Source organism: Apodemus sylvaticus, chromosome 10 (genome assembly GCF_947179515.1).
Source record: "Apodemus sylvaticus chromosome 10, mApoSyl1.1, whole genome shotgun sequence".
NCBI classification, from domain to species: Eukaryota; Metazoa; Chordata; class Mammalia; order Rodentia; family Muridae; genus Apodemus; species Apodemus sylvaticus.
The window spans coordinates 81755538-81783253 of record NC_067481.1 but is presented as its reverse complement, the minus strand read 5'-3'; the positions used below and the strand labels follow the sequence as shown (position 1 = coordinate 81783253).

The window sequence follows — 27716 nt, the reverse complement described above, 5'->3', positions numbered from 1 at the left end:
GGCAGTGCTATTGACTGCTAAGCCATCTCTCCACACCAATCCTATGTTTTAGGATTTTTATTTCAGTGTTTATCCCACAGAGAGAAAAGCCAGAATCTACATTACAGTTACTGATAGAGGTGAGTTAAATTCTAAAATATTTAACAATTTAAGAACTGGCTAAATACACTACTGGGCTAGGGGTGTAACTTAGTGGGATCATATTTGTCTAGCCTGAGTGAGGTTGTAGGCTCAGTCTCTACTGCCATGATAGATAGATAGGTAGATAGATAGATGATTAATAAATAGATGATAGATAGGTAGATAGATAGATAGATAGATGATTAATAAATAGATGATAGATGGTAGATGATAGATAGGTAGATAGATAGATAGATAGATAGATAGGTAGATAGATAGATAGATGGATAGACAGACAGACAAATACTTTTTATGTTAAAATATTATAAAGCCATTTTGTTTTTGGAAGCCAGAAAGATCATGTTCCTTGACCTCCATACATGAATGCTCTTACACACACACACACACACACACACTAAATACATACATACACACACACTTAATACATACATACAAACATACATACATACATACATACATAAATGTTTAACCCAAAAAATGTAAACATTTTGAAAGATTTTTTTAAAGTGATTTATAAAAATCCACAAGAGGGAGCCTGGAGAGATGGCTCAGTGGTTAAGAGCACTGACTGCTCTTCTGAAGGTCCTGAGTTCAAATCCCAACAACCACATGGTGGCTCACAACCATCTGTAATGAGATCTGATGCCCTCTTCTGGAGTGTCTGAAGATAGCTACAGTGGACTTACACATATACACATACACATACACATATACATATATACATATACATATATATACACACACATATATATATATATACACATAAATAAATCTTTTTTAAAAAAAAATCCACAGGAGGCAATTTTGGACTTAAAAATAGCAAGATATTAAACTATGTATACATCTGATGGCAATTTACTACTTCCATACCAATTTGACTCAAACTTATCTGGTTATTGTCTGCGTGATATGCATTAAAACAACCACTCGTACTTAGTATAGCCCTATAAGATGGGCACTGTGACAGTTACCATTTGCAAATGAGGAATCTGGAGTCAGCAGACCTCTCGGCAATCATCAGTGGGACAGAATGGAGCCGAAAGTGAATCCGAGGCAGTCTTACTCGAAGCCTTCACTCCCTCCCCTCTGAGCCAGTGAGACGTGGCCATAGCGGCGCATGCGTGGTGGAAATTGCAGGTGCATGCTTGGTGGAAAACGCAGAACGCAAGGCCATCCATCTAAATGTCGTGGCAGGTAAGGTTATCTTCCCTTTTCTGGTCCTCGGCAGTAAAACTACCTTCTTTCCCTCACGCCCCCTCATCTAGTCCTCCTGACAATCCTAGCAGCCCAGGTTTTCAATTCAACTCAGCTTGGTTCCTCATTACACCGTTCATTTCTTCCACCAGGTCAACTTTCCTTTGGAACTAGGGCCTCGTGTACCCAGGCTGGCCTGGGACGCCCCATCTGCCTCCTGAGTGTTGGAATTATAGCCACAACGCCCAACTATATTTTTAAGAAATAGATTTACTGGTTCCTCCTTCCACGCTGCTCTGCTGAGCAGGCCTCTCCTCAGGTCTCCAGCTCCTTTCTCTCCTGACTGCACACCTGGAAGCTTTGGCTTCCTGGTGGCCCAAGGGAAATAGCGCTCTACGGCTGGCAGTCAGAGTTTCCCCAGCTTGAAGAGGTCTTGTCTAGTTACTTTTTACTGTCCAGTCTCAGCCTTCTTCCTGTCCATTGTCTGTCTGTCAGGGGAGGGAGGTCTGGAAGACTCCCTTGGGGTCTTTGAAGTTAATGGCTCCTTTCATTTCCTCCCACCAAAGTCATGAAGTTCTCGCATCTTACTCCACTATTCCTAGCAGAAGTCTAATGGGGCTAGCAGGCTCCCACCACAAACCTTGTTCTTGGCTCCCAGGCTGGGCCTGGGCCTGGGGCTGTGTGGCCTGTGTGGAGTTGGAGAGAAAAACTATAGTTTTAAATTGGGGAATATAGATATCACTCAGGTACCACAGGGATTTTACATAGAACTTGCTTCGGGTAGTGAAAAGCAACGCTCTGAGAATTTTATCTTAATAATAAAATCGAATTATTTAATTGCTACAGTCATTTTCAATATATCTGCTAATAAGCAGGAGAGAATGTATAGTCTGTGGAGTGACTTATTTAACACTAGACTACAGTAGATACTCTCGAGTCTCCTTTCACTGCTGTATGGATCCTATAAGGAAGGTTTTGTTCCTTTGGCTAATATGACCAAGAAGGGTCACAGAGCAGAAGTGGCTTGGCCAAGGAGACATTATCTTCCCTGTCTCACTTGGGAAATGGGGACAATAATTTTTTACAACGTGGTTCCTTTAGTCATCTGTCTCCATTGGTCTGCTGTCTGTATGACCACAGTTTACTAACTCAGAAAACCTGCACTGGTACCGTCTTTACTGTTCACGTGTGTTGTGTGGCAGTGATATGAGTGTGAATGAGACACACGCTGTCCTGGCCTTCAAGGGTCCTGAGCATCGTGAAGAGATGGATGGAGAACTAGAGGAGAGAAGAAGGAATGAACCACTGTTTAAAAACTAGGAACAGAACAGGGGCTGGTGAGATGGCTCAGCGGCTAAGAACACTGACTGCTCTTTCAAAGGTCCTGAGTTCAAATTCCAGCAACCACATGGTGGCTCACAGCCATCCATAATGAGATCTGATGCCCTCTTCTGGTGTGTCTGAAGACAGCTACAGTGGGCTTACATATAATAAAAAATCTGTAAAAAGAAAAAAACTAGGAATAGCTTGGGATGTGGCACGTGCCTGGCATCTACTAAGTGCTCCACAAACGGTATACCTTTCTTTCTCTCTCTCTCTCTCTCTCTCTCTCTCTCTCTCTCTCTCTCTCTCTCTCTCTCACACACACACACACACACACACACACACACACAATTAGCGTAGCAGGGCTAGAGAGATGGCTAAATGGTTAAAAGAAAAGCACCGACTGCTCTTTCAGAGGACCCAGATTCAATTCCCAGCACCCACATTGCAGCTCACAACTGTCTGTAACTCCAGTTCATATACACAGGCAAAACACCAATGTGCATAAAATAAAAAAAAAAAAATAAAAGTTAACCTCTTCCTCTATCTCCCTTCCCCCAGCTAGGTGTTCATCTCCATTAATAGATAAACACCATGGTTTATCCTGTGATGAAGAAGGAGGAGGAGGAGGAGGAGGAAGAGGAAGAGGAATAAGAAGGAGGAGGAGGAGGAGGAGGAGGAGGAGGAGGAGAAATTGTCATAGCAATTAAACAATAATTTTTAAGCCAGCAAATAGGAACATTTTGCTCAAATGATTTCTCCACAGGGTTAATGGAAATTTCAGGTTAATAGCAGGTCAGCATGGTATATCTTTAGAAGGAAGTATAAATTTCCTCCAGGGATAAAATTCAAGGGGCACACAATGGGATCCTGAGTACATAATTTGTAGAACACTGTGCAAAGTGAAAATCCTGGGCCTTTGTTCAAACAGCAGGAAGTGGTGCCGTCGGAAGTTACAGAAATCTGGGCTTTCTCTCCCCTCTCCTCCTAACTCCCTCAACGTGACATGATGTTTTTAGCAATTCTTTTTTTTAAATGCTATTTTGTCTGCCTGTATGTCTGTAAACCATAGGCATGCCTGGTGCCCTTGGAAGCTAGAAGAGGGTGCTGGATCCTGGGACTGGACTTAAAGACAGTTGTGAGGCACCACATTGATCTGAGAATCAATCCCAGATCCTCTAGAAGAGTAGCCACTGCTCTTAACTGATGAGCCTTCTATCTCTCCAGCCCAAATATAAGTTCAACCTATCAGTGTGTCTATCATTCATTTTTATATTGTAAAGTTCCCATCTTGAATGCAAATATAGGCCCTGAGATCTCAATGGATAAAGACATTTGCTGCCAAGCCTTGTGACTTGAGTTCTAGCTCTAGGACACACACAGTGGAAGGAGAGAAAGAACTCATGCCTGGGGAACTCATAAAATAAGCCAATGCAAAAGAATGTAATCACAAACATAACTTTAACTTATACACAGAACCACTGAACTGCACAACCTCCCGTCCTGTAGTGTTTGGGCATGGATATTTACTGTTTACACAACGGTGGAAATACTACATCAAATGAATTTGCTTTTTTTTTTTTTTTTTTTTGACATCTTGATACATAAAATTCCAATCAACACTTCCTGCCTTTGGCTCATGGATGAGTTAAGCAGAGATGAAAGAAAAGGGAATATGGGAGGCCCCGTTGTTTCCGTTCCCCATAAGAAGGCATATCACGAGGGGGGGTCTTAAAATGCTATTCTCTATGGGGACAAACTGTGTCCCCAAATGATGTGCTGAAGTGACTTTATCTTGGGAACAAACAGGGTCATTCATTGGTTAAAAGGAGGCTGTTCTTGGGAGTAGGAAGGTCACTCCATAGTTTAAAGCCCAGAGCCTGGGAATTCCTCAGAGAACACTTATAAAAACAGCAATATTGGATGGGTAGCTCTGAGTTTGATTGAGAGACCCTGCCTCAGTAAATAAGGAAAAGTGCTCAAGGATGATTCTGATAAGCCTCAGGCCTCCATAATGTACCCAGGTACGTGTCTACCCTTCACATGAGTTCCCAGCATGCTCAAATATGCACACATACACCCATGTAAATGGAAAAATAAAACAAGTTCATAAAAGTAAGGTGGCTCATAGTGCAGTATAAGTGGTGTACAACATTTGGATGTCCCGGTAAGGACAGGAGGAAGAACATCACCATGGAGTGTAGTTTGGTGTCACGTGACTACGCACCAAGGTCACCCACAGAATAATGGTGAAGGCCGAAAAGGTTCTTTAGTGTCTTCAGAGGCAGCATGACCCTGCTGACAATGGACTTCAGACTTCTGCCTTCCAGGACTGAGAGATCACTTTCTGTGATGTTAAGCCACCCAGTGAGGTGCTTGGTCACAGGGACTCCAAACTCACAACACTTTCTTTCTTTGCTCAAAGAAAGTTCTGTTTCAGATGGAACACATGGCCTTTCCAGGTCGCCATTGATGTCCACCCAATGCCCATCTGTCTTTAAATCCCTTGGCATCCCATGTATCACAGATTTGCAGGAATTCTGGGCTCCCAAGGCATAAGGGATGTAATGTCCCAGTGGGCTATAAGAACACAACACTTATTGCACATATCTGCTGGCTTCGCCCACACAGTCAGGTATTCTGGAAAATGTCATTACAGAACCCGGGATCAAAGATAAACTCTTAAGAGTGTCAACAGACTAGGGATGTAGTTCAGTGCCTAGAGTGGGTCAGGTCCTGAATTTGATTCCCAGAATTGCCAAATAGAAGCTCAAATGTATTATGTAAATGATAATACATTTAGATAATGCATACATGTTGTATGTAGATAGATAGATAGATAGATAGATAGATAGATAGATAGATAGATAGATAGTAGATAGATAGATGGAGAGTTGTGAAATAGCCCCTTTGGCACTGTGTGCCATACAACCACATAGGTCAGACATCTATGTGTAGCTGGTCCTGAAGGAAATGCACTTCCATTTTGTATCTTGTTGATTTTACTTTTTCTTTTTAATTTAAAAGGGTAATATGCACCAGCTTTGCAAATGTCCTAGACTCTGTGTTTTGAAGCAAAACACTACCTTTTTTTATTCTTCCTGTTTGATTGTTGAGCTTAATTTGCAGAATTCTTATCTAGGCCAGGATCTTAGAGGACTTTTGGTTCTTCTGAACACATGGCTGGAAACAGTTTGAAAGGGTTACTTCGCTTTGGTCAAAGACCAAAGTGTGATAAGGCAAGTGTCTTCCTTCGGTTGCTATTAATGCAGCCAGCTCTCATGCTCTGGGTTCTGAATAATGCAGTGTGAGCTACTAAGACCAGAGGAAATGCTACTCAAAGTGTTGGCCTCACCTTCCCATAAGAAGTTATACTGAAGGAATTGTGTTACTATGCTACCTACAGACCCAGAATCTTCTCCACAGTGGGACTATGGCTACAAGAAGCTGCAAGCAATCTTGGTGTTCAGCAAAAGAAAATGCCCATCACAATGGATCCAACTGTCAGACACCAGAGTACCATGCAGCTGTGGACATGGCTACGAAAAAACAAGAATAGAAGGATGTTTGTAACGTGCACCATTAAAGGAACAATGTCTATGTTGGTAAACATAGGCCACTCTGTGTGCACGAGTGTGCATGTTTGGACACTAGAAAAGGTAAGATAAAGTTTGGTTATATACTTCGTATTGGCCTGGTACTTTCTAGCTAGTTCAAGGTGTTCTTAAACTCACAGCAATCCTCCTGTCCCAGTCTACTGAGTAATGAGGTAGAAAGGATAGCCCCTCTCTATCTCACTGGTCACTTTCGAGGGGGAAGGAAGAACCAGGCTGTAGCCCAGGTTGGCCTTGAACTCACTACACAGCCGCCGAACTTCTGCATCTCCTGTCTCTACCTCCTGAGTGCTAAGGTTACAGGTGTGTGCCCCCACACCTGGTTTATGTGATTCTGGGGAGTAAACACAGGGTTTTGTGCAGGTGAGACACCCACTCTAACTCAGCCTTGTCTTCACCAGCCACTAAAGAAGATTTCTTTATTTTTATGTATGTGCCCATGTGTGTATATGTGCAATTGTGTGCCAGTGCCCAAGGAGGGCAGAAGTTATAGAGTCGTGAGCTGCTTCACATGAGTCCTGAGAATTGAATTCCAGTTGCCTGCTAGAGCGGCAAGTACTCTCAACTACCAAGCCTTCTCTCTAGTGTCCCATCCCCAAAAGTCACTTTTGAAGGAAACAAGCTAATGGCTATCCTTAGTAACAGAATGGGACCAGGAAGAGCTTGTATCACTTGAAAGGGGGCGATGGGAGGCAGGGGAGAGAAAGTTTATTGCGGAGTTAACAGTCAATAGTAACATGGTGGAAATACTAGACTCGCTGTCTCTAAGTGAGATTGTAACGGACAGAGTTTTCTTCTCTTTTCTTCTCACTTTATACGTGGGAAAGTTGAAGGTACCTAGAATGTTTTTGTTTCAAACCTATGGTTCCTTAACTGTCAGCGTTTGACGTGGAGGGTGGAAGAGCATTCATTGGTCCTGATAAGCACTTAGTTAAGAATTTATTTTTTTGAATGATCAAAACCTTTTGGCCCGACCGGGAGAAGTAAGCCCAGCAACACTGTTTCCAGCTGCCGGCACAGGAAATCGCCTCTGCTAAGGGCACCTGTGAGCAGCCAGCAGCCTCTAAAAGCATCCGTTTATTGGTGCAATGTGTTTTTATTCTTCGGAGATAGTGGGAAAATGAGGGAGCTCTGAGGATACACAAAAGAGGGCCGGGTGAGTGTGTTTAGACTCCTCTTAAAACAGCTCCTAGAGAAAAGCCCAAAGTGTGTGTTCCTCCTTCCGTTACCAGCTTCCTCGATAAACTCATAGCTGATGCTTAGGAAAGGGAAGACTAAAATAAACTAGTGAAGGATCAAGGCCTCTCTTTTTTCCATATAGCCAGAATATGGCAATTATCACAAAAGAAATGGTGGGTTTTTTTTTTTTTTTTTTAAAAAAAGTTAGCACAACACAAATACTGCAAGTCATTTATTGTTCAAACTAGGCCTCCCCAGCAAATGTAGCATCTGGGTATTGAAAATAACATTCACTCTTTTTTTTCTAGTTATAAAAGCAATATATGTTTCTTGTAGGAGATTTAGAAAACACAGATATACTGGCAGGGGGTAAATTAAAGATTTCCAGGACTGAAGATGAAACGGAGGCCAAGAATGCTTGCCTGGGATGTGCCAGTCCCTGGGTTCAATAGCTGTCACCAACTCCTTCCGCTCCCTCCCTCCCCTTCCTTTTTCTTCCTCCCATAATTACCACTCTGATTATAGTCAATGCTTTTATGGATATTTTTCAATTTCTTTTGTGTGTGAATAAATATGTATGGAGGAAGTAGTAAAACCATATTCTAGCCTCCTGCTTACTTAATAGATTGTGAATGTTACCCTACCCCCAACTCATTACATATTCATTCCTTTCAAAAACATCTTTATAAGAAGATCATCCTTAGCCAGTTCCTTGTTCAGTTTGCCACTGCCCTTGTGTGTGTGTGTGTGTGTGTATGTTTGTGTGTGTGTCTGTGTGTATGTTTGTGTGTGTGTGTGGGTGTCTGTGTGTATGTGTGTGTGTGTGGTGTCTGATTTTGTTTTTTGAGATGAGGTCTCATTGTGCAAGCCTTGGCTGGCCTAGAACTCACTACCTATACCAACCCGGCCTCAAACTCATGGAGGTGGAAGAGTTGGATCAAATGATACTTTTAAACTTGTTGATTTATGTTGTCTTTCAGAAAGGTGGCATCTGCATTCCCAAGAAAATTGCATATTTACCCACCTTAGGAGTCCGGTGCTAAAAATAAACCCTTGGCAGTGTGTGTGTGTGTGTGTGTGTGTGTGATGACTGAGAACATAGCATGAGGACACATAGGTGTGAAATGCCACAATGAGCCCATTACTTTCTGTGCTAGCCTAAAACATTAACAAACACTAAAAACATCCTTGATAAAGATCTGCTCCAGTTTTTAAAACGTCTGTTAGTGAACAGGGCATTCGGATGTTTTTTCTTTGATGGCCTGCCTATCCATGCTTTGCATCTGCTTCTGCATAAAGGTCATAGGTCACATGAATCTAAAGATATGCATGCATGCATATTTATATCACATTTGTTTAATCCCAGATATTTATTTAAAAATTTTATGAGGGCTCAAAAACGCTAAAACTACTTTTCAGTGCAAGTTCATCAAAGCTTTAAAAACAAAACAAAACAAAACCTCACGTAGCCTAGACAGAGCTCAAACTTCTGAGTAACTCAGGTTACCCTTGAACTCCTTCCTGATTCTTAAGCTACAGCCTTCCGAGTGCTAATATCGCAGGCATACATCATCACTATGATAGGCTTTCAAAACTAAATTATATTTTTAACCGATAAAATTGTACTTTCAGCTTGGTGATGGTGGCACACACCTTTAGAACTAGCACTCAGGACTCTGTAGTCCTCCAAGAGCTCCCTCAGATCTCCAAGTTCGAGGCCAGCCTGGTCTATAGAGCAAGTTCCAGGACAGTTGGGGCTACACAGAAAAACCATGTCTCAAACAACAACAAATATATCTATCTTGTAGAAAACTAGGCAGAAACTAATGTCTTTTTTTTGTGTAATTATTTATTTACTGGTGACTTTCTAACGGGCCTAGTGGTAATTTCTCATTTAATCATAATGTATCCCCAGCAGATTATTGTAGTTTGTATTCCCCCTCCCCTATTACCTAAAGCCAAGCTCTAAGTGGTTGAGACACTGGGTGGGCAAAAACACCCAGGTAGTTTGGTGGATTTGATTTCAAGTTAGTGGAATCACCAAAGGGCTCACAAAAATCAGCGCAGAGGGACGTTATGTCATTATACTGCGGACTCCAGAAAATGCCTTTCTGAAAACAAGTGAATTAAAAGGGCTTTCTATCCCGCAACCTGCCAAAGGACTGTTTCGCTGCAATGCTAGGCATGGATGCACGCTTAAGAGCACAATAAAATACTCACTGAGCCCCCTTTATACAGAGGAACTCGTGCGTATCCAACGGTGGCTTTTCTGGGGCTCCTGTGGGAATTGTTTGAAAATCTACCTCCCATCGCAGGACAGGCTGAAAAAGAAAGAAAGACAGGTGGAAGCGTCTGCAGGTTGGCAGGAGCAGCGCATGCGGAAGTCAGAACTTTCTGGGGGCGTCCTGGCCGCTGGATCCACGCGCGGCGTACGCAGGTGGTGCCGCGTCCCCCGCACCCCAGGATCAAGGGGGCAGGGTGACTGGGGATTCCCCCCCCCCTCCAGAGTCCCAGGGAAGGTGAAGCCTAGCTTTCCGCCTGGGCGAGGAAAGAGGGTAGGCAGGAAGCGTAGCCCAGCGCCGGGAAAAGAAAGACTGCCATTCCCAGCCCCCCGCCCCGCGGGGCGCGGGGCGCTGGCGGCGCATGCGCGAGGCCCGGCCCCCAATTCCCCGAGCGAGGGAGGGAGGCCCCCGGCGGCCCGAACTGCGAGCCGCGGCGGGACCGAGCGCACGCAGGGGCGCGCCGGTGGCCGGGCGGGACGGGCTGCGGAGGCGGCTGTCGCGAGCACGGGAGGCCAGGGGCCGGGCCGCCACCGGAGGGCACTACGTGCCCAGTGCGGGAAGGGACCCGCCACCCCCGGCCCCCCACGCGGGGACAGCGATGCGTGAGTCTCGCCCCGGCTCGAGGGCAGGATGTGCGAGCAGGACAAAGGCTAGGCGGCGGGGGAGGAGTTGGGGACTCTGAGCCAGTGACCCAGCCAGCCCCGAGAGAGCTACTGCAGCCGGCAACTTTGCAACTTTTGCAGAGGGGGACATTGGATATTCTGCAAGTTGTTGCACACAGTTCCAGATCGCCCCAGGTTGGGCGAGCGGAGGGAGGGGAGGGGGACACTGCTGGCTCTTCAGGACAGCGAGCGACAGCCAGCTCCACCGGGCAGGGCAGGAGGGGGCGCCCGTCCGGGACTGGGACAGGGACCGAGGAGGATCAGGGTCACTGAGGGCGGGGTGGAGGAAGTGTCTCCGATCGCTGAAGCTCCTGGTGTCCTCGCAGGGTGCACCCCGAGATCCCGGTAGCCTCATATCTGTGGCGGTGATGGATGAGCCGTGGTGGGAAGGGCGCGTCGCCTCGGACGTACACTGCACTCTGCGCGAGAAGGTCAGTTCCTCCCCGCCCTTGTCACTCGCAAGGACTGGGTATTTAGAGTCACTTTCGGTCTCGTGTAGGTGCCTTCGGGATGCCCTGCGAGGGAACTTAGAACTCGTGGTGCCTTTCTAATTGTGCGTCTGCTCCTTTACCTTCGTGGGGAGTGTGGTTTTCCTCCAGGGAAAGGACCTGGAGACCCAAGAACTTGAAGTCGGTTTTTTAGGAGTGCAGAGCACCAGACAACTAAATGAAGAATAGTTTCTATCCCATTGGATTTCCTCCCGAGATTACTTTACATAGTACAAGAATGGACTTTAAATATATATTGTGTATCTATTTCAGTGCAATTCAAAGACACATAATACCACATACTATATACACGATGCTGATTTCCCTCATTGTTGTAATGCTGTAGCAGTTACTTTTAAAATCAAATTATTAGACTGGTACATAGCTCAGTGGTAGAGCAGATGCCTAAATAAATTTATGTAAACGTAGTAAAGTTACAGTTCTGCATAAAGAAATATTAGGTAGATGGTGGAGATTCATTGTTAAGGCAGGCACTGAATGATTGAAATTGAAAAGTCAGGCCTGGCAGTAATCCCAGCACTGTGGAGACAGCAGAAGGGATCTAGACAAGTTCAAGGCCAGCTGAAGCATCAGAGTGAACTGCAGGAAGCACGGGGCTGCTGAGTAGGACACTTTGTGTCAAAAAAAACAAAAAACAAAAAACAAAACAAAAAACAAAAAACAGAGAGAAAGAAAAGACACACTAACCTTAACTGAAAGAGGTTGCAGACTAGAAAGCTAAGGGAGAAAACACAAACTCCCCTGCCAGTTGGCCTCCTGTGGTAGAAGGTGGGATGGCTGAAACTTGATCCCCTCTCAGTTCACCTCCTGAGGCTGCAGTTAGCCACTGGGAAGCTGGGAAAACCCAGAGGACTGGAGGCTCTGCTGTTTCTTCCTTCCTCTACCTGGGCTGGGAAGGATTGTTTGGAGAGTTGGTGTGCCTAATGGTAGGCTGTCATGGTAGGCTCCCGTAACAAAGTACTAGAGGCTGGTGGGCATCCTGCAGCGAAACTGTGTTCTTGGATATAGGAAGGATACAGATGATCTTTCCTTGTGCTTTTGAGACAGAGAGTCTTGTTAATGGAGCCCAGGATAGCTGTATACTTACTGTATAATCCAAGCAGTCCTCAAATTCATGGTCTGGCTGCCTCAGCTTTGTTTTCGAGACAGGGTTTCTCTGTGTAGCCCTGGCTGTCCTGGAACTCACTCTGTAGACCAGGCTGGCCTCGAACTCAGAAATCCGCCTGCCTCTGCCTCCCAAGTGCAGGGATTACAAGCTTGCGCTACCACCATCACCGCCCAGCTTGCCTCAGCTTTCAGAATGACCTGAAGCGCCTCAAAGTATCTGCCTCTGGGCCATCTCCAGTCTGAAGGACTGTGTCTGTTTTCTCATGGGAGCCTACCCTAACCGGGTGGGATGTAAGTGAACTTTAATGGCTATATCTGAAAGGATAGGACTTTCAAGTAAGGTCACAGTCTCAGGTTCTAGGTGGACATTAATTTAGGGGAGAGGTAGTCTCAACTGGTTTGTCAGGCCAGTGTAGGACAGACGTAGTCTTATTGGGTCCGTGGGTCCCTGCAGAATTGGGTTCCCACTTTCAGCATATACATATTCAGTGTCTGTGGAAGTCCTGTCATGGCGTCCCCAGATTCTTGGGTGAGGTTTTGGGGGGGTTGGGGGGTGGGGGTGTGGGGGTGGTTGCAGGGGGTGGGGGGTAGGGGTGTGGGGGGGTGGGGGTGTTGCAGGGGGTGGGGGGTGGGGGGTGCGGGGAGGGGGGGGTGGGGGGGTGGGGACTTGCCTCATTGCAGAGTTAATCTCTTCTAGTCATACAAGAACTTTATTTATTTTTTTTTCTTTTTTTTCCTCTACCTGCTGACCTGTGTCTCTCTGGCATAGCTTTCTCGTGTTACTTTCGTTGGTCCAGAACAGAATGTTCCAGTCTGGGGATCTGGAGACAAAATTGGGTCCTGGTGGTTCTTTGCAAAAGCAGGGCACGGGAGCTTTAACTAAGCTCTCAGAGGCTGGACAGTTAGAAGTGCCAGGCTAGAAGGCAGAGCCAGAGGAGGTGGGGCTGTACCGTGAAACAGTGTACTCTTAGCCCTTTCTAGAAGTATTGGCTGAATGCAGGCAGTGAGGGCCACTGGAGAGCATGCCTTCCTGATTTAAGGTGGCTGCCGTTTCTGCATGTAGCTTAGGACATGGAGAGAAGCAAAGGCTTTGTGGAAACAATGTAACTCCAGAGTTACTTCCCTGAGACACTCCAGGCTTGAAGCTGACCTTAGGGTCAAATCTCATGTCCTTTTAGTTACAATGTCGCACTTCCCCCAAATAGACTGTATTCTTACTGTATTTTTTTTTCTCCCTCTTCAAAGGTGTTTAAGAATGTTTAGCTTGGTGGGGTTTTGAGTGAACATACATAGCAAAGGGACTGGTACCCCGCTGATCTCCTGTCTTTAAGGAATGAGGGCTGGCCTTTTGTCTTTCCCAGACAGGATAATTTTTTTTTCAATTAAACATCAACTCTAATAATGTGTTCCCAGTGCTACAGAACAACTTTACAAGTGCCTGGCACACGCTGGACAGTCACCCTTTGTTCAGCGTTGCAGACGAACGCAGAGCGTGTTTGCATACAGACTATGCAATTGCTTTTGTAGAACCACTAGCAGTCCTCTCCTGGTGGCTGTGGAGGGAGGGTACAGCTGCCATCCCAGGATGAGTAGGAGACGCACTTGGTTAGTGAGTCTGGTATAGCACCGTACTGACAACGTGGATGAGTTCATACCATATAAACAAGTCTAGGTGCTGTATGCAAGCTAGCCATGGTGACTCCTAAGCTGACTAATTTACCTTCTACCAGCCCCATGCTGTGCTTTGGTTTTCCCATATAACCAGAATTCCATTGTGTCAGTTTCTTGCTTCAAGACCTGTTGTACTTTAAATAAAATCCCCCAGGGGACTGGAGAGATGATTCAGTGATTAAGAGCATTGGTGATTCCTACGGAATACCCAAGTTCGATTCCTAGCACCCACGTGGCTGCTCACAGCAATCTGAAACTTCTGTCCTAGGGTATCCGACTCTCTCTCTCTTCTGGTTTCTGTGGGTACTGGGTGCACACAGTACACAGCTATACTTGTAGGTAAAACACCTATACACCTGTTCAAATAAAATCGAGAGTCCACACTATTACCTGGAGTCCCCGATGGATCCTCCCTGGTCGACTCTCTTATACTGTCCCCACTCCTTCCATGGGGCCACATGGACTTCCTTTCTGTCCCCTGAACTTGTCAAGCGTCTTCATGCCTCAGGCGCTTAGTACTGGCTGTCCTTTTACAGTCTGTGTTTCTCCGTCTGTCTCGTAGTAACCTCCTAGTAATTTATTATTCTCCCATGGAATTATTAGATCACCCTGTTTTGCCTCTTTATAACATTTACTAGTATCTGAAAATTGTCTACTATTAGTTTGTTATCTTTCCCCTGATTCTGAAAATACATGATTCACAAGAATCTGCCTAAGTCCATCTCAGGCCATTCTGGGGCCTCCAGACCTAGAATGGAGGTGTCCTTTTATATTCAAATGATGAAAATGAATGAATCAATATTTTCTCCTATAAACTAGGGAGAAATTGTGTTTATAAGGATCAAGGGAGACAGTCTAAGAATATGAGCTGTGTAGAAGGTATGTGGCTGCTGTCCTGTCTTTCCCTTTAGGATGTTCGGGAGACCAGTGGACCCCTTCATATAATGTGTGTTCAGCTAATGGGTTTGTTTCTCATGGAGATCCCTAAATGTGACAGTGATACCTATAAGAAGGTGTCTCAGGAGTCTGGGGAGGTGGCTCAGTAGATAAAGTGTTTGCTATGCAAGTGTAAACACCAGAGTTCAAATCCCCAGCATGCATACAGAAACCAGGAGGCAGAGAGAAGCTGTCGGAAGGGCAATGGGAGTTCCAGGTTCAGCAAAAGACCTTGCCTCAATAAATAAAGCATGAATGGAGAAAACATTCTGTGTTAACTTGCAGGCATCTACACGCATGTGCATACTCACACACATGACCACACACATGTAAACATACATGTGAGCCACACATGTTCCATTTGAGTTGTTTGTTTTTCTTTAAAAAGGCATCTTGGCTGTGTGTGGGGGCACACAGCCACAATTTCAATACTTGGGAAGGCATAGAGGATGGCAGCAGTGACATTTTTTATGGCCAATACCCTCTTGAGTATCAGATTAAAACCTAGAGCTGTTTTGTTGTTGTTGTTGTTGTTCCCCCAGAAAGTGCATCCTCCTAAGCTTAAAGTTACTAATAGTCCTCGGTCTTCTACCTAACAGGTTGCATAAGCTTGGGATGCACATAGACGTGGGCACGACAGCATCTACTTTGAGGCTCATCCTGCAAGCTTTGCCCACCGGCTATGTGTCGCAGCCCTTCTAATCTTGCACTTACTATTTTGTGATCTTTTTTAAAACCTATTTAGTAGCTACTTTCTCCAACTAGGCTGTGAGCAGCTTGTAGGCATTGTGCCGCAACCTGCCCAGGCCAGTGTCTGGTGCAGAGAGAACTTAGGAGCCACTGCCTTACTTGATATAAACACAGCATGTTGAGGGGCTAGAGAAAGGAACCGGGTGGACTTCACTGGGACAGGATGCATAGATAGCTGTGCAGAAAGAAGTGTTTTCTGGAACACTGTATCTGGTGTTTGGCATTGGACAAATGAACTCCTGGTTCAACTGAAGCAGACCCCAGTGCTGGTTGCAAGGTTAGAGCAGGACCGAGGGGGAGAACATCTTCTTCTCTCCCTAGACAGACACCTGGGTACCCTTCTCTCAGATAATGCTGGGAGGAGTCATAAGAAAATAATTAGCCACAGAAGCAGGTGTCCCGTCCTAGACCAAAGTACACTGTAGGGAGCTTGGGAAAATGACTACATATTGAGCTCAGATAATAGGAATAATTTCCCCCAGACCTCAGTCAGGGGGAGGGGGGAATCTGTTTGCTTTCCTGATTTTATCCCCAAATGATAAATAAGATAAACATAGACAAAGCTTGCTCTCATCTTCTTTGGATGTATGTTCAGCTTCTAGGCCTTACTCTCCAATCCAGAGTCGGGGTTATGAAAGCAAGCAAAGAGGTGTTTGTGGACCCTTCTTTATGCCTATGATCTAATGCTGGCTTGGCATGGAGACCTGACTCTGGAAGTTTTAGGGGTAGATTCACCCTCCCAAAGCCACAAGGCCATTTCCCACCTTGACATGACATAGTAGATCTGGTTTTTTGGGCTCTAAGGAGCCTAAAGCCTAGAAGCCTTTCCACCAGATACTCCCGTCCCCTGGAATGGAGTCATTGTGTGCCTTAGAGTCTACGTCATCCTGCCCCAGATTAAGATCTTCAGCACCTTGCCATCAGGCACATTTCTCCTACTTCCTGAAACTGCAGTGCACACCGAGAGGACCTTGCTGTGTGAGACATGTTTCCAGCCACTTTGGTTCCGTTTGTATTGCTGGGGCTCAGACCCAGGGCCTGTGGTTGCTAGTTCAGCACTCTCCTACTAAGCTATGTCCCCAACTCTGTGAGACCATGTCTTTTGAACTGGTGGATTAGTAAAAGACATATTTAGTAGTTTGTGATTGCATTTATTAGAGTTGTCTTCCAAAACCGTGACAGCAGAGGTTTCATCCTGTCGTGGCACTATGGGGGCTGCTGTACTTAATAGAAAATTTACACCTTGCTAACATCTGTCCCTCTTTATTGTGTCGATCGTCATCTTGCTTCCAGGGCTGGGATTCACCCATTTCGCAGTGGGGACCAGTAAGGCACAGAGTGAACAAACTGTCTTAAAGATACTTTTGAAAAAAAAATGTTATAGCAAAGAGTAGAAACGTAAGCTAAGCCGGAAGGGGATTTAAACTCTGTTGTTGAAGACAACTGTAGTGTGTTTTGGTGCGCTGTGGTCTCAAGGAACTATGTTTTTCCTAAACCACCTCCAGAAGCTAGCAGCTACAGCGGCTGGCCTCACGCTGGGCATTCAGAAGGGCTCTTGTCAAGTGCAGCCTCTCTGATTGATGATGACCATGTTTGGTGCCTCGCCTGTGAAGGTGCCTCTTGCCTTGAAGAAGCCTGGCCTCTGCTGCTGCCTGCCCTTTGGTAGATGGAGCGGTTGTCAACTCTTTTTCTTAAATTCCTTTAATTTCCCTACACTTTGCCAAGCCACTGTCTCCTTAAAAAAAAAAAAAAAAGTACTCCAGTTCCATGTTCAAAAATCTGACTAGGAGCCAGGCCTAATGGTGCAGGCCTTCAAGCCCCATTACTGAAGAAGTTGAGGCAGGTTGGGAGTTCAAAGCCTGCCTAGGCTACAGAGCACACTTGAAGGCCAGCCTAAGACAACTTACTGACATCCTGTCTCAAAAGTTAACTTTCAGAAGGGCAGAGGAAGGCTTGGTGGGGTGGCTCATTTCTGTAATCGCAGCACTCAGAAGGCTAGGTCAGGAAGACTACCTTGAGTTTAAGGACAGCCTGCATTACGTAGAGATCTCTAGGCCATCCTAGGCAACAGAGTACAACCTTCTCTCAGAACCACAAATTAAATAAGTAATAAGTAATGATATAAAGGTAGAGAGTATAGTTCAGTGGAAGAGTGTTTGCCTGGCATTCCTGAGACCCTAAGTTGTATCCCTAAAAGAACAAAATATACTGGCCAATAAATAAAAACAAATATTTTCTTGGTTATTGTCCACTCAGTTTTCCCACCCCCTTTCCTCTTTTGACTTCCAAATGTACCATTTTCCATTATGTCTAAGACACACCCGTTTCTTCAAGTAAAAATATCCTGGCCACTGTTGATGGTTGAGTCTGCCCAGTGTAGATCTAAGAGTGTTGGTCTTGTCAAGGGCTATCCTGCTTATAGCAGCAGGGCTATCTCATGGCTGTGGTCTTTACTGTCACTCTGATCAGCTGTCTTTCATGGCTCCTTCCTGGAAGTGACTATAACTCGAGATGATAAGACTTTTCCTGCTGTATGAACTGCAGAGCTGACCTTGCCGCCCTGTGTCCAGAGTAGTCAGACCCCGTTGTGTGCCTGGCTGGACTGGAGAGAGGGATATTTAGCTAGGGGTTGTGTGTGGGGAGGATGCTGGCAGGATCTTGGTCAGTAGTGTGTGCACTAGCAGAGTCCACACACCTGGGAACAGCTTCAAGAACTGGCTCTGTTTTTTGGGAAGAACAAAGGCTATTTAAACCTCTGAGGGATAAGTGTACATCATTGGCAGGCCGGGGTGCCGGAGATGCCTCATCTGCATGAGGAGTAAATTCCAGGTACTTCTGGACATTATCTTAGAAGGGGAAATGAAGTTTAGTCTGTCTACTGGCTATGTCACCTCCTCTGGGAGGCAAAGGTGTGGGGCATAGAGTTATGTGCGCTGGGACATTAAGGCCTGGGGCAGTGGTGGGGAGAAATCCTATTCCTGCCCATTTAACGGCAGATTTCCAGGTTTGGACCTGCTTTGATGCACATCCCCATCTTGACCCCAGTCTTCCTTCAGGCCAGCTCCTCCGGTCCCACAGCTCCTGGCCCCAGACTTGAGCTGTGCGGGAGGAGGATACCAACGGCATGAGAGACTGCTCATGAAAGATGGGAAGCTGCTGGGGCCTAGATGGCATTTGGCTGTCCAGTTATGCAGCCATGGACTCCAGTGAATCGTGTGTGTGTGTGTGTGAGTGTGTGTGTGTCTGTGTGATTGTGTGTATGTGTGTATGTCTGTGATTGTCTGTGTGTCTGTGTGTGTGTATGTGTGTGTGTATGTGTGTCTGTGTGTGTCTGTGATTGTGTCTGTGTGTCTATTTGTGTCTGTGTGTGTGTCTGTCTGTGATTGTGTGTATGTGTGTATATGTATGTGTGTCTGTGTGTATGTGTCTGTGTGTGTCTGTGATTGTCTGTGTGTCTCTGTGTGTGTCTGTGTGTATGTGTCTGTGTGTCTATTTGTGTCTGTGTGTGTCTGTGTGTGTGTATGTGTGTGTGTGTGATACTGGGAACTGAACTGAGGACCTCACACGTGCTAGCTAGTAGAGCACCCAATGCTGTTGTATTGCAGGAAATGTTAAAAAAGAGAGTCGACACATTGCCGCACTAGTGCCCTGCACTAGTGCCGGAAAGGCAACCTGGAAAACCACAGAGCTCACGCCGGGCCACAGGGATCCTGCCTGGGTGGTCCCTCTGCCTGCCATCTCTCTAGTGGGAGACCCTGAGTTCCTCTCATTACCACGCAACACCCCCCACACCCCGCGATCTTCTACCGCATAACCTAATTACCCAGTAAAATCAAGACTCTTAATGCTTAATTAACCAATCAGATTTATATATAAATAATATCACAATTTACAAGATGTTAATACAATAATTTTAGAGCCAATTGGTAATGATAAAAGCTTTATTTCTAACCTTATAAAAACATAGCTATTTGTGGCTGGTAAATGCCATGCAGGTCCACATCTGAAGCCATCTGGGTTCTCCTCCTTCTCTTCCTGGGACCTGTCCGTCTCCCTTTCCTTCCATGTGACTGGACAGGGAAAATCCTGCACCACTGCACCACTGAACTATATTCTCAGCCTCCCACCCCCTTTTTTACTTTTTGTCTTGAGGCAATACAAGTAGCTGGAATGACAGGCCTGTTCCGTGAAGCCCACACAAATGACAGGCCTGTTCCGTGAAGCCCACTCTTCCCCAGCTCTTACCTGTTCGCTGTTTCTCTGTCCTTCACTTCTCCTGCTGGCATAGCAGCTCCTCCTTGCCTCTCTCTCTCAATCCCTTGCCTGGGAATTCTAAAAGTTCCACCTTTGTCTCCCTGCCCAGTCATTGGCCACATTGGCCACTTGTATTTACCAATCAAAACCAACTTGGGGGCAGGGTCCAATCTTACATACAGATATGAGGATTTCTGGGTAGTTTTGGAGACCAAATTAAAATAAATAACATTAGCCCAAACCCACAACACACACACACACACACACACACTCTCACAAACATACACATGAGGTGGGGTGAGGGGTTTTGTCTGTTTAGAAAATTGCAAAAGATAAACATAAGAGAAGTTGGAGGGATGGCTCAGTGGTTAAGAGCACTGGCTGTTCTGCTCTTCCAGACGACCTGGGTTCAATTCCCAGCACCCACCTGGTAGATGACATCTATCTCTAACTCCAGTTCTAGGGGATCCAACACCCTCTTCTGGTCCTCCTGGGTACTGCACTCATGTGATGGCACAAACATGCATACAGGCCAAACTCCCATTCACAATTCAGAAAAAAAAAAATCCAGGCAAGTTGTGAACCTGTGATCCTCTGGCTGTAGCTGCAAGTCCTGAGATTAAATGCTACCGTGTCTAGCCTGCGTCTTTAAATTTTCCTTGCCAACGTCATGCGCCATGTTTTATTTTGTTGTGGTACCACGATCTGATTGTTCTTCTTGCTGTAGGATTACGTTCCAAAGCTTACTTGCTTATATCAAGATCAAGTGTGACTGACATACTGGTGAGAGCAGGATGGACAGGTCTGAAGCGTGCATGCGGTTTACAGAGTGCCTTGCGAGTTTTCAAAGATGCATACAAACATGTAACTAGCACAATCAAGACAGAGGATGTTATGTGAACCTGAGAAGCCCCCTTTGTTCCTCTCAGTTGTCCAATCCTGACCCCCAACCCCAGACCATCCCTAATTGACTGCTTCCTCTTATGGTTCAGGCTTAGTCTTTCCCAGAGTTTTATGTGCTTATAAATGGAGTCACTCATGCCCTTGTCTCTGTCTTCCAGCTTAATGTGATGTTTTTGTGATTCGTCTGTGCCGGTTTTGCTTTTCAGGACCATTTTTGATCAATCTTTCTTCCCCTGAATGTCTATTGCATTATTTCAAGTGAATCACTTAATTGTCTATAGCATTGTGGTGATAAGCCTTATCTATCCGTCGGTCTAGGGATAAATTCCTAAAGTGGAGCTGTTGTGTGACAAGATATTAAGAACCTTACATGTCACTGGTCAAATTCTCAAGAGGGTATGGCAATACATATACTATTGCTGGTGAGGATGCCTGCTTCCCAGTAACTTTGCTGGCCTAGATAAAATATCTTTTAAAAAAATTAGTGCCCTTTGGATTAGCTAAAATGATGCCTCATTGGCTATGTGTAAAAAAGACCAGGATCCCAGAGCAAGAAGACCCCAAGCCAGAAAAGCATGGGCAAAGGCACCCTCTGATGCCTCTGAGATGCCCATGATCTACCAATTGTAGCAGGCAATGGACCCAAGACCCTGTGGGGGGCTGGGTGGGGCTGCTGGGAGTCTCTGCTGGAAAACTCTTGCCCCCTCTTAACCCGTGAGCTGCAGCGTGTGCTGCAAGTGGCAGGCACTCGGTAATTGGATGCTTTGGAAGCAGAGTTTCAATTATCCTGAGGCTCTGGGGTCCCTTGCAGGTCACTGGAGCAGATGGTGCCAGAGTCTGGAGTTATTAGAGTGAACCTTATAGATAGCCTTATCTTTTCCAATGCGGCTACTTTTAGTCATAAGGGGGCGGGGGGGGGGAGCCCAATCAGTTCAGAGCCTCTCTGACTCTGGATCTAACCATTATGATTGTTTTGTTATTATCTGTCGGGTCTGTTGCCCTTGATTTTTTAACTATTAAATTTTTTTTAGACAAATTTATTTTGCACGCCCTCTGTCTCTCGGTCTGTCTGCTTCGTCGTGTGTGTGTGTGTGTGTGTGTGTGTGTGTGTGTGTGTGTGTGTGAGAGAGAGAGAGAGAGAGAGAGAGAGAGAGAGAGAGAGGAGGGAGAGAAAGAGAGGGAGAGAGGGAGGGAGAGAGAGGGAGAGAGGGAGGGAGGGAAGGAGAACCTATCTATGTAGTCTTGGCTTGCCTAGAACTCTTTATGTAGAGCAGTCTGCCCTTGAACTCACAGAGATCCATCTGCCTGCCTATGTCTCCTGAATGTCAGGATTAAAGATGTGTATCAAGAAGAATGGAGGAGTGGCCCCTGGTTCTGGAAAGACCCAGTGTAGCAGTATAAGACAAAACCAGAACAGGGAAGTGGGAAGGGATGGGTGGGAGAACAGAGGGAGGGAAGGGGGCTTATGTGACTTTTGGGGAGTGGGGAACCAGAAAAGGGGAAATCATTTGAAATGTAAATAAAAAATATATCGAATAAAATTTAAAAAAACAAAACAAAACAAAACAAAAAGATGTGTATCACCCCGCCTTGCTTACCTTATGTTTTTGAGACAAGCTTTGTAGAGCTCGTCTATTTCCTACACTGATGGCTATCAAGGCCCAGAGATCCACCTGTCCCTGCCTCCCTTCTATATGGTTAACTCCTGAGGGCAAGGACTGCATCTCCTTATCCTAAGCGGGAGGTGCTGTTGCACAGGGGTCCTTGTCTGGGCATGCTCACAACAGATTCTTTAATGTAACCAAGAACTGTGCATTACGGCTCACTGTTGACTCCCTGGGCTTCCCTATTATCACAGTCTGGAAGGACAGGTAGCCCAGGTCCTAGTAACTATCATTCCTGTAGAAAAACAACCTCAAGATCTGAAACATGTGCCCAAGGCCCCCTAGTAAGTAGGAAGCTTATATTTATGACGCCTTGCTACCTGTTGTGTCTGGAGTTTCACCTTAGCCAAGACATAGCTTTGTTGTTGTTGTTGTTGCTGTTGTTGTTGTCCCTGTGCATCCCTGCCTGGGCTAGAACTCTTATGTAGTCCAGACTGACCCCTAACTCACAGAGATCTATTTGCCTCTGCTTCCTGAGTGTTGGGGTTAAAGGCTTGACCTAAGACTTACTTTCAATGGGCGTCTGATCAGTGAGTCAAGAAGTTGGTGTCCTGTATATGCAGAGACAGTTAGTTGCAACTGGGGATGGCAGCCCTCGAACAGAAGACACCTGGGTCATTGCTGAGCTGGGCGAGAAGACTGGTGTCAGTTATACATACTTCTGACTTTGTGCTGCAGTCTCCTTTCCTGCTAACTCTGGTTCTGACAGAGCTGCAAACGAAGACTCCATGTTGTGAACTTTTAACACTTGTGCCTTCTTATCCTCGACGTACATTTCCTGAGCCCAGCCACAGAGACAATGCTCCATCACCCTGAATACTAATGCATTTAGGTCTCCTAGTTCTGTGTATTTATAGACAGAGTCACTATGTAGCCCAGGCTCACCTTAAATTTGCCAACCTCCTGCCTTAGCCTCCAGAGATGATAATCTTGTAAAATTTCGTCCATCTCTTATGGTTACTTTAAAAACTAACCGTGAAGTTGTTTCTGGGAAGGCTTGTCAGATCAATGGGGATATCTTGCCGTGGATAGGGACCACCCAGGAGGTAACATTTCTCCTGGAGGAGATTCTACTCAGGAGAGAAGAAGAAAGTGTATCCACTATTAGGCTTTGCTGCCTCTGAGTCCAGAGGGTGGGGGGAAAGCAGACTTCAGAGATCTCTTTGGATTATCGTAGTTTTATTGGCACTCAGTGTGGCTGACTCCAGAGCCTGACGATTCATCTGCAGCATTTAATGAGCTACACATATAATCTGCCATCCTGATGCTCTGCCAGGGGAAAACATATCCCAGAATCTGCCCTGAGAACCTTAGCATACTGGAGGACATTTGTATCAAACTACTTACGGCCATATACTAGTGGCTGTAAGAACTGGATGACAGCAGACCTTTAACTGGCGCTTACTATATGCTAAGACATTGATGTCTGTAGGCTACCATTTAATGGGCGCTCACCTGTCTGCTAAGAGATGGATTTCCCTTCAGGTGCTAAGCCCTCCTGCAACCCCCTCTAGTGGCTCCCATGTCTTTACATATGCAACATGCTAAGTTTAGAGCCTTGAGTAACTTACCTAAGTCCACAAAGCTAGTAGGTTGCAAAATTCAGTATGACTCTGCAATGTTCACCCCTCCCCCCACCCTCTTTGCCTATTGAAGTATAAAGGATGTTGTTTGAAAGATTGGGGCAGGTAGAAACAGGTATGAAGGGGTTGCTTTAGCGCGGCCCAGGGCACTGTGGGACAGTCATACAAAGCATGAACCCCACAGGGACTAGCCTGGTGATTTGGAGGAAGGTAGGGAGATGGACCAGGAGTGTTGGCTTTTGGCGTGTGGTCTCCCTAGAAGTTCACACCTGATCCCCGAAGCATATGGAAAAAAGCTTTGGGAAGAATGTGAGTCAGGCATGCCAGCTCATAGGTACTGGACCCTGCATAGCAGGGGTGTTGTGGCCATCCAAGGCAGTGGTGTGTGAACCAGGGCAGGAAGCATGTATGGTGTTAGGTTTAGGTACAAGAGTCAAGAGAACCAGTGAACAGAAGCAAGAAGCTGCAGGCCGCTCCCCGGTTGCAATACAGGAGCTCTGTCCCTGGCTATGTCCCATCGTTTCCACAGCATTGTTCTTGGAGAGTCCCAGAAGGAAACACTGTCTAGTGATGTTGAAGGACCACTGCAGACAATTGTTCTGTACAGGACACCTTGACAGGGTGCCTGCCGGAGACTGCCTAGTGAATCCTTTGTACACGTGATTTCATCTGGTTATCAAAGTTCCTTCAGAGACACTGAGAATGTTTGTAACCCAGTTGGTTGAGTGCCTGCTTAGCATGCACAAAAACCAGGATTGTATCCCTAGCATCACATAAAACAGCGTGGTGGCACATACCTATAATTCCAGTTCTCAGGAAGTGGTGGCAGGAGAATGAGAAGTTCAAAGTCATCTTTGGACACATAGCAAGTTGGAAGACAACCTAGGTCCCTGTCTGAAGAAGGAAGGAAGAGGGGGAGGAGAAAGACATAATTGCTCAAGCATTCCTAGCAGCCCTTTTCTGTGGTTACCTTTCATTTCCTCCTCAGCTGACTGTGCACCAAGCACCAGGAGCTCCCGTGATTGGAATGTAGAGCCCTTTACCCTTGTTGAGCCGGCTTGCAAAGTACACGGAAGATCTATGGCTGTCTCCTGAACTCTCGGTTCCTAGAGTCAGGAGTTTGGGGAGATGAATGTAGTTGCCAGGGCTGCTGTAACAAAGAAGGAGCTCTGGGATTTAAACAGCAGGAAGGCATTCTCCTGGTTCTGAGATACAAATGTGTAATCATGCTGTCACAGAGGGGCTCCATTCCTGCCTCTCCCAGTTTCTGGTGGTTGAAGGCGGTCCGTGATTCACCTTGGCTTTCAGTTGCATCTCTCTTGTTGTTTGTCTTAACAAGATTTTCTCTCTTATGTCTTCTTTCTGTGAGTCTGTCTTTTTTTCCTCCAGTTAAGAAAGATTTAAGATCTATCTTATATGTGTGAATGTTTTACCTGTATGTGTCTGTATACCACTTGCATGCCTGGTGCCCTTGGACATCAGAAAATGGCATTGGATTCCTTGGTCTCATAAATAGTTGTGAGCCACAGTTGTTCTGGTTCTGGGAACTGGGCCCTGATTCTTGGTAGGAACAAGTGCTCTTAACTACAGAGCCACTGATATAGCCTTTTCTTTCCATTAAAGGAGGAATCCTGCCAGACAGTGGTGGCACACGCCTGTAATCCCAGCACTCTAGGAGGCAGAGACAGGCGGATATCTGAGTTCAAGGCCAGCCTGGTTTACAGAGTGAGTTCCAGGGCAACCAGGACTGTACAGAGAAACTCTGTCTTGAAAAAATCAAATCCAAAAAACAAAAGAAAGAAAGAAAGGAAGAAAGGAAGGAAGGAAGGAAGGAAGGAAGGAAGGAAGGAAGGAAGGAAGGAAGAATTGTAATCTGTTATGAACCCATTTTTAACTTGATTTAACCTGAGAAGATTCACTATCTAAGTACAGTCACATCTGGAATTCTAGGTAGACATGGATTCGAAGGAGGCACTATGGTCTGTGTCTAGGGAGGAGCCTCTGTTTGTAAGCCAGTCTTCAGTAACGACTGGTGCATGTTGTCAACTGATCACCACTTGAGAGACTCAGGAGTGGGTGAGCAGGGATGCAGAGCCCCAACTCATAAATAATGTTGGAAATTAGTTTCCCACTAACCCATTGTGGGCTTCACGTTAAGGTGCCTAGGAGAAGCCATGAAAGGAATCTGGAGTCTCAGTGAAGCGCTTTAGCCGAAGAGTAAGCAGCAAGGCTGGCTGGCTTCCTAGAGCACTTGTTTAGCATATGTAGGCCTTGGTTCATTCCCCATCAGAGAGAGGGGGGACAAGGAGGAAAGAGAAGAAGGTTCTGCTTGCTGGGCTGGCCATGAGAAAGAGAAGGGGAGAGGAGTGGGGAGGGAAAGATGAAGAGAAGGGGGTGATGGAGGAGGGACACAGAGAAGAGAATTCTAAGAACCAGATCAATTACGACACCATCAGTGAAGCAGGGTCACACTGATCCGACCCTAGATAAGAGGGTGTAGGAGGAGGAGTATCCTCAGTCCAGGAGGTGTGAGGGATGTGGTCCTATCAGGAAGCTGGCTGATTTGAAGACCTTGGTGGGGGAGGGGGTGATGAAAGACACCCTGAATGTTATCTATGGGGGTGTTTGGAGGCCTCGGGGCCATGCGTGGGATGCATACCAGTGAAGGGTGAGCAGGCATGTATAGTGTGCAGTCACTGTCAGACGTCCTGGCTGTACCCGGGTACTGAATGCTGATTAGAGAGCCACTGGCTGTGGCTCCCAGGAATGAGAAGCTATGTCGAACTCAAATGTGGAAATGGCATTTGCTGAGGAGTCCAGGGGGCCCGTGACAGATGTCGCAGGCACGACTTCCCACCCCCTGGAAGGAAACTGGGCCCAACTTCCGCAGAACGGTATGTTACTGGCACTGTTGGTTTTGAAGAATGTTGAAACGGTGTCTGAGTAGTGGCTGTTCGTGCCCTGAAGATGCTTCCTCAGGCTGAAACAGTAGGCTGAGAGCAGAGGCAGAGGCTGGGATCTAGCTCAGAGACCTTTGGAGAGCTCCTTCCCCTCTTTGCATATTCTCTCGTGGTTTGCAAGTCCCCACTTCCTCCCAGTCACCTTAGCTGCTTATGGTGTTTCCTCACCCCTTGCTTTATGATAAATATATAGCCTTCCAAATGATGTATTTTAAGTTTGAGTGTATGGCTGTCAAATAGACTTCTGTATTTATCAGAAGGCGGTGCAAAATTGTTTCTCATGCCAGACAGTGGTGGCGCACGCCTTTAATCCCAGCACTCTGGGAGGCAGAGGCAGGCAGATTTCTGAGTTCGAGGACAGCCTAGTCTATAGAGTGAGTTCTAGGACAGCCAGGGCTATACAGAGAAACCCTGTCTCAAAAAACAAAAACAAAAAACAAAACAAACAAACAAAAAACCCCCAAAAAAACAAAAAAAAAAAAAAGAAGAAAGTTTCTCATACTGAGAAAGCCAAACACACATGAAATCCTGACAGGTGTGTAAAAGCTTAGGGAGCTGATCTCAGTGAGTAAAAAGAAAGACCGCGTCCTTCCTTGCCTTAAGGTGGCCATGTCCCCTTAGTCTAGCAAGCAGTATGTAGCACAAGGTTTCCTTAGAGGCAGCAGGTCAGTGTTTACAGAGGACTGGAAACCACCAGAATTGTATAGAAAGTGTTTTGTATGAAATGGAGCATGGCGTGCGTTTCATCCTGACCCTAGTCCCCGTGCCTTAGGTAGCCACCCAACCCTCAGCTGCCTGGGGCTTCTTCATACCAGCGTCTGTCTGTCCATCCGTCCGTCCGCAGCTTCTCAACGATGCCTCTTACACTGCTAATGCCATGGCCACGGGGAAATTCTCACCGCGGCCGTTTGGCAAGTGGAAGCTACAGTTCTTAATCTCTGAAAGCTTTTCATAAGTCTCCGGGCTTAGAGGAATCATTGGATT

General features: G+C 46.0%; 1 protein-coding gene across 2 annotated transcripts in view; it reads left to right on the top strand.

Moving 5' to 3' along the window:
* Positions 1-10117: 10117 nt before the first annotated feature.
* The window catches only part of Ccnjl (cyclin J like), a 62990-nt gene continuing 45391 nt past the window's right edge, over positions 10118-27716 (top strand). The window contains exons 1-2 of one of the 2 annotated variants that reach the window (XM_052196896.1): positions 10118-10335; positions 10722-10826. In XM_052196896.1, coding sequence (XP_052052856.1) covers positions 10764-10826 — 63 coding nt within the window. In that variant the 5' untranslated portion in view covers positions 10118-10335; positions 10722-10763. Of the gene's footprint in view, positions 10336-10438; positions 10531-10721; positions 10827-27716 lie in introns of those variants that run through there. The other variant, XM_052196897.1, reaches the window with a different exon arrangement.